At 39.1% G+C, this 7661-nt stretch overlaps 1 protein-coding gene across 1 annotated transcript; it reads left to right on the top strand.

Annotated features, from left to right (window-relative positions):
* Positions 1-1392: 1392 nt before the first annotated feature.
* Positions 1393-4956, top strand: LOC126174915 (tubulin beta-1 chain-like). The gene is made up of 3 exons (XM_049921352.1): positions 1393-1550; positions 3333-3797; positions 3967-4956. The coding sequence occupies exons 1-3, from the start codon at positions 1494-1496 to the stop codon at positions 4786-4788; spliced, it is 1344 nt and encodes a 447-aa protein (XP_049777309.1). The 5' UTR covers positions 1393-1493; the 3' UTR covers positions 4789-4956.
* The last annotated feature ends 2705 nt before the right edge of the window (positions 4957-7661 follow it).

The following is a 7661-nucleotide window of genomic DNA, read 5'->3' as shown; positions in this document are numbered from 1 at the left end:
TTTCCATCCCGTGCAACACGGAACTATTACTCCTAGAGAGAAAAAAAATGAATATAACTTTTTCTTGTAAGAAACTGAATTTATTTTTTTACGGGGAAACATTTTCGCTAAAGTCGTGATTTTTCTAGAGTGAAGAAAAACAAAAAAGTGATCTTTAAACCACCTCCGCCCACATGGTTATACACCACTGGTCAGGATTTTTAATATGTTATTAATTACACTCCCCCTACCACCGTACAAGAAGTTGCGACTACATTAATTTTTCCCGTTTTCCGTCTTTTACTGAACTACTGTCTTTACAGCGCGGGGAGAAGAGCTATAACAAAGCGGTTCATGTATCCTTACAAGAAATAACCTGGGCTATACAATTATAATAGTCAATCTGATATCCTAAAACATACCGGTAACTGACAGCTATCAGATAACAGCAAAAAATGTGGAAAAAACAAAATTGACCTGGATTGATACTAGGAAAAAATAATAAATTTTCAGTACGGCGATTCCGATGTCTCCTTAATGTAAAATTTACGATGAATTTGTTCTACTCATTTTGACTTAAAACAAGGACCTCTATTCTGGAATTATTGCAAAATATAACTGGGCAAGAATCGACAGAGCTGTGCATGTTGCGAATTAGTAGGAGAGACAGGAAAATAAACAAATGGATCAGAGAACAGAAGTAAGTAGAATACCTCATAACGCCTATAGTGAAAATGGAATGGAGATAGGAGAGACGTGTGTCAGAAAATACATGTAATGCAATCGTACACTGTTAAAACAGGACGCGGAAAAAGGGCGGTACGCTCTCAAACATAACTCTGCCTACAACTGACGAGTGCAGCATTACCCACGAGTGCGAAGGGAGAAAGGGTTTACAGTTTAAAATTACTATGTAGTCACTGAACTCTGAGCAGCAACCGTGGTTTTGGAATGTTGGCGGTGTGTTCTTTATTGAAACAAATTTCTCTATACGTTCTTAAAGAGTCTTTAATTAACAGTCGAGCAACATTTTTATTCCACGTCGACGGCGCTCCTACGTAGTAACGGCACGATTCGTAACGGCGGGTCCTAAAAATGCTAGCAAATTGCGAACTACAGTGCACGGTGCGCACGCGTTGTAACTTAAGTATGGATTCTTCGAGAAGTGTGGCAGACAATTGAACTGCGCGCCATCTGTTCTACAGTGGGGCAATAGTATTTAAAGCTTGCATAGTATTAAAAGGGTTCCTTTATGGATCGCTGTTTTGTCGTTGTTTGGTATTTCTTACAACTTGACAACTTATTAGGTCGGGACTACTTGCGGGCAGATATTTGAAATTCAAAGAACTGGCGTAGGAAGAACGACGTCACGAGAGCGTCACCGCGCTCCCACCAATAGGAGGGCAGGCGGCAGGGATATTACGGCGGCAGGGCGTTGTTCTCTCTCAGTTGAGGATCCGTTAGCGGAGAGTTCGTGAGTACTTGCTGCGTTCGTTCGTGTGGTGTAGATAATCATGAGGGAAATTGTGCACATCCAGGCCGGTCAGTGCGGCAACCAGATTGGAGCGAAGGTAAGGATTTTTCTGTGTCTAAACTTTTTGAGTATGTATTCGTTAAATCGCCGGACAGGTATACATGATTTTTGTTAACGGTTTACAAAAACGTTTGCTGTAACTACTTGAGCCTTCTTTCATGTGCTTTTTCATTGTGGAGAAAATCCTTCAGATACTCCTTTATTACTTTGTTAAATTATTGAAATAATGCGTTCTGCTTGGTTTTTTTTCTTTGTCTAGCCTATAATCAAAAGGCAGGTGTTACGGATAGTTAATTATTGCCGCAGAGCCGAAAGTTTAAACTTTCGTACTTTTTTCATAAAAAAAAGCCCCTCCTTGTTAATTTAAAGTGCTGGTGTTACCGCCGTTCGGTGCAACCTGTTAACTTGGCACGTGATTCGCGGTTTGTGATAAGGCATTCTGCAGTTGCTGTACTTGGTAGGGTTACACGAAGTTCTCATGCGCAGGAAGCAAATTTCAGAAGTAGATTGTGCGTTATGCTGATTTTGAACCCGATACGTTTTAAATTTTCTGCGTAGGCTAAAATCTCAAGTTTAAGGAAACGTTCTAATTTGCTTACTTGCAGTATTAACACGCGGCTAGGAAGAAAAGGGCAATCGTTTCATAGCGACATAGTTTTGAACTGAATCTTATTTCTGGGGAATGTTCTAAATTTGTGATTAGTCACAGGGCGTATGTAAATTGAAGTTCGGGTAATACGTGTAGATAGGTTCCCGCGCGACACATGTGACCTTGTGCGCCCTGGTTTCTTATTGGTCGATTTTGAATTTTGGGTGGTAGCTGTAGATCTGACACATCGCGAATTTTTTACGACGGTTAGGAGATTTCAGTAAGTTAATTTCCAGAGCAGTGCAAGAGCAGCTAACCTGTCTTTATTTTGCGTTTTATGATTTGTGTGAATCGCTCTCTTCAGACGTAAACAGTATTTTGAGCTTAAGTGATTGTGCCGTTTCATTAATAACAAAGTAATCGCTTTGTGCCAGTACTTGGTGTATGAAATGTTATTTGACGCATCAGACTAAATTAGGTTATAATGGTGCGAAATTAAGACTAGACATCTTGCAGAAGGAACACAGCTTACTGCTGTAAGATTTATTACTACAGTTGCGGCTCCCCGGAACAGTCCTCGTTATGAGCTAATAATGTCAAACGCGTGTGAAGAGACATGGTAATGTGGCCTTTAGGTCTGACATAATTGTCTGTTTCAACATTACCGTAGTAACAGCTTGGTAAATAAACCATCGTGTTAAATGTCTAACGAAGTAGTTCGTTTAACAGCGAAATAGTGTATTCGTAGTGATTCTCAAATTTGCGTGAAAAAATGGCCCTGTATTTACGTGTAAATTAATTCCTTCAGTATGTTCGTTGTCTTCATTGCGTACGGTAGTAACCTTCATCATTCGTCTGTTAAATTGGTAAACAGCATTTTTTTGTGGTGGTATTTAGTGTTTACTTACTTGAGCGGCTGATACGGATGAGGACGGTGGATGTAACATATCGACGCCCAGACATGTTCCCCTCCACGCTGTACTTAAAACATTAGTAGCCCTGTTTTACACTGTAAATGAGTGAAAATCTTAGATGTAATGTATTAGTGTACTATATCTCTGTAATTGGAGTATGGTGCTAGCTTTTAGAAAATTTAAAGAACATTGACTGTATTATAGGCCTTGGGTATGTTAAGTGAACTCCACATATGAGTTGAAATAGACTGGTATTTCAAGCAAGTCAAACAATTTCAATTTCTGCTGTAAATTACATAATTTTCTCTTGTTTCAGTTCTGGGAGATCATCTCAGATGAGCATGGCATTGACCCCACTGGTGCATATCACGGTGACTCAGACCTGCAGCTGGAACGTATAAATGTATATTACAATGAAGCATCTGGTGGCAAATATGTTCCTCGTGCCATCCTTGTTGACCTGGAGCCAGGCACAATGGACTCAGTACGATCTGGGCCGTTTGGCCAGCTTTTTAGGCCAGACAATTTTGTGTTCGGACAAAGTGGAGCAGGTAACAACTGGGCAAAAGGGCACTACACAGAGGGTGCTGAACTTGTGGACTCTGTGTTGGATGTTGTCAGGAAGGAAGCAGAGAGCTGTGATTGCCTACAGGGCTTCCAGCTGACCCATTCGTTAGGTGGTGGCACAGGATCTGGAATGGGAACTCTGCTTATTTCAAAAATCCGTGAAGAATACCCTGACAGGATAATGAACACATACTCGGTCGTCCCATCACCTAAGGTAACTACTATGGCTTTCCTACTTTGCATCATATGTAAATAATAAACTAATGTAACATTTTAATTTAAAGGGAGAGAATTTCCAAAGAAGTTGAAATTTTAAAACTTGATTACAGAAATTATATATAGAATTTGTTGAATAAAAAGCTGAAAGTATCTTTTCTTTCCAGGTTTCAGACACAGTTGTTGAGCCATATAATGCAACACTGTCAGTTCACCAGCTTGTAGAAAACACAGATGAAACCTATGTCATTGACAATGAGGCACTGTATGACATTTGTTTCCGCACCCTGAAACTTGCAACGCCAACGTATGGAGACTTGAACCACCTTGTATCTCTCACAATGTCTGGTGTAACAACTTGCCTGAGGTTCCCCGGTCAGCTGAATTCAGACCTTCGTAAACTAGCTGTCAACTTGGTACCTTTCCCTCGTCTCCACTTCTTTATGCCAGGCTTTGCTCCTCTCACTTCACGAGGATCCCAACAATACCGTGCCCTTACTGTACCTGAGCTTACCCAGCAAATGTTTGATGCCAAAAATATGATGGCTGCGTGTGATCCTCGTCATGGTCGTTACCTCACTGTGGCTGCAATGTTCCGTGGACGCATGTCAATGAAAGAAGTAGATGAGCAGATGCTGAACATCCAGAACAAGAATAGCAGTTACTTTGTAGAATGGATCCCCAACAACGTGAAGACGGCTGTCTGTGACATTCCACCTCGAGGACTCAAGATGGCTGCCACATTTGTTGGTAATTCCACAGCAATTCAGGAGCTGTTCAAGCGTATATCTGAGCAGTTCACTGCTATGTTCCGCCGAAAGGCTTTCCTCCACTGGTACACTGGTGAGGGCATGGATGAAATGGAGTTCACAGAGGCGGAATCTAACATGAATGACCTGATCTCTGAATACCAACAGTACCAGGAGGCGACAGCTGATGAGGATGCCGAATTTGATGAGGAACAGGAAGGAGAAGTTGAAGAAAACTGAACTGTGTAACATTCCTGCCTTTGTGCAGCAGTTAGCTGTGTTTCAGCAATGTGTTTTTGTGCATTGTATGGAACACTTAACAAAATGGCTTACTGCTTATGACTGATTTGAGAACAAATTTAATGAACTTATTTGTAAATTAATTTTTCATTGTAATAAATCTTTTTTTCTATCTAAGTGTTTGTGCTTACTTTGCCATAGTTGAATTTAATGCTGAACTAGTGAACAGAGCACAATGCTAGTAAACTATTTTGGTTAATTTTTCTGATTGTGGAAGGTTGGCCAATTTCTTGGGCTTTCTGCAACACGGCTTCTCAAAACTTGAGTCTGTATCTTGTCTTAGGGTGTTCACTAGCTTCAGTTAATTCCCAATCACCACAAATTACACCAGCTACAGTACAACTAAAGTATTAAGAGTGGGAAACTAACCATATGTATATGTAGTGTCTTCTGTGTGTGCTAATGCATTATTTGTATTGAAAGTGAGGTTAAATGCTTTCTTGCTCAGAGATTGAATTGACTAGTTTTTGCCAGGTGTTAATAAAAAAATTAATCCACCAGGAAATCTGTCGCATTCCATGTGAAGTTCTTGCTGATGAGCTGTCTTCACTGAAATCTTTGTTCTTTTGGTGGGCATTACAGAACAGGGGTCAAATTTAAAGTAATTCAGAAATTGGCAACATTCATTGTTTAAGTTTCAAAGCATCTTGGATATGTCAGATGTAAGGTTCCAGGTCTGCACTGTTTGCACTACTTACATTTTTAGTGGAAATGAGCTGATACAAAATAAAGGTAAAGTTATTCTAAAGTTGGTAGCTCAACACGAAAGAAAGCTGGGTTGGGCTACTTACTTCTGTTCCGAGTAGGGGGAAAAATTGTGAAGGAAAATTATAAAAAGCTAGAAATTCTGAAGTTTACTCTTTAAGACTGGATATTCTGAGAAGGTTAGAACTCCATGTGTTGGTATAGGTAATACTAAATGTTTATGGAGAGTTAATCTTGTATTAATCTATTTTCATTGTTAAGTGGTCAATATGACAATAATACATTAACTGTCAGGAAACGTAATTTAAACTTCCATAATGGGTCATATTGCCACTAGAATGATTAAAGCTTTGCGCTGAGTGTCTGATATGGTTCTAAGGATTTTTTAATATTCATTTGTGGGTGTATAGTCTGGTTTCTTTAATTGAAGAGAAAGTTGTCTTTAATCCTGCACACTGATGCTACTGAATATTTGTAGATATTGTCGATACAACAGTTTTAGCTGATGTTTGAATGGTGAATGTGTAATTAAGAATATGCAGATCACAGAAAGGGCCTGATCACCTGACTCCTAAATCAGCTTTTGAGAACAGGTTTCTCTTGAGGGAAGGTTGAGTAGTAGCAATAATTCCACCGGGTGGGCAGGGGGGGGGGGGGGTGAGAAATCAGCAGACGATTCATTAAATTAAAATAAGTTTGAGAAGCTTTTCTTTTCATACATTTTGGACTTTGGAGCTGTGTTCATATCATTAAGGTGACAATGTTGTCTTAAAAACGGGTAAGAATGCTGAAGATTATTTAAGATAATTTGTGCATTGCATACCAAGATAAGTCCATTATTGATCATGTAAAACGCCCTTGGAATGATCCTTTGTGTTACTGGGAATCATAATTTGTTGGGTGGTCAGTACTTGTAACTGTTACTTGATTAGACCATTTCTTGGTGTCTGCAGTGAGGTGTGAAAGTATGTAACAAGAAAAATTGTGAGACAGCCTGTTTTGAGAAGTTACTGAGACTACCAGATTTGGCTCTCAATAACACCATCTCCAGGCCCCTATGCACTTCATATATAGAAAATCTGGTATATCAATACTTCCATACTAGTTGTCAATACATCAACTGTGAATTCGTGTGGACTGTTGTCTTTGAAGACTTAACAGCACCAGTTGTTGCCTAAAAGCAAATACACAGTATCTAGTTATTGATGGCTCTGGCACTTAAGTATTGACATTTGATTGCCTGTATGTGAAGTTCATATGTGCTTGAGCATGATATTGAGATGCTGAAACCAGCTGTTTGTTTATTTAAACTTCTAAAAACATATGGCTGTTTACCGATTGTCTTTGGTAAATATTTGTCTGGCTGCTTTCCTGTACCCACAGTGGATAAGCAGACTGAGGGATGAAAAGGATGCTATCCAGTAAAGTCTGACAGGGTTGTAATGACCTACAGCTACTAAGTCACTGTAAACAGCCAATATCAGGTCTGACAAGTTATTGGATGGAAACTGGTTTTCCCTCCACCTTGTAGTTACAGTGGCTTGCAGAGTATATACATAGACAGATCCTTAGCTGAAAGAGATTGAGATAGTATTTTACTTGCATTTCTTTAAGAGATCTCAATTTTACACACTTTTTTCAAGAAAGTTTCTATATGTATCAACTATAAAAATTTTCATTACATTTAAACAGATTTCAGTTGGTCATGTATTGAACCTATGTGGATACTGGCAACTTCAGTATTTTTGAAGTTATATTAAATGTATATTTTTGGCTAGGAAACTTGGGAAACATTGCTTTAAAACATTAGTCAAATAATTGTTGAATTCATCACTGAATTTGGGTGACAGTCTCTAATTCATGATATGCCCACAAAGATACTTTAATCACCTGGGAATACTCTTACCTGCAACAACATTAAAATCATTTCTTGTTTGATTTCTCAAACTGATTGCCTCTACTATGAGAGGTTTTCAATGTGGCAAAGGGGTCTTGCTGTAGATCGGTGGTATAGTACCTGATTGTGGATCCGAAGAGCTTAGTTTTGATTCCTGGTTACTCATAGGATTTAAGTATCACTTAAAATCGGATAATGTTTGTTACTGTAA

The sequence above is a fragment of the Schistocerca cancellata genome, chromosome 3, assembly GCF_023864275.1.
Source record: "Schistocerca cancellata isolate TAMUIC-IGC-003103 chromosome 3, iqSchCanc2.1, whole genome shotgun sequence".
Taxonomy (NCBI): domain Eukaryota; kingdom Metazoa; phylum Arthropoda; class Insecta; order Orthoptera; family Acrididae; genus Schistocerca; species Schistocerca cancellata.
The sequence above is the reverse complement of the archived record's forward strand: the minus strand, read 5'-3'. Positions and strand labels throughout refer to the sequence as shown.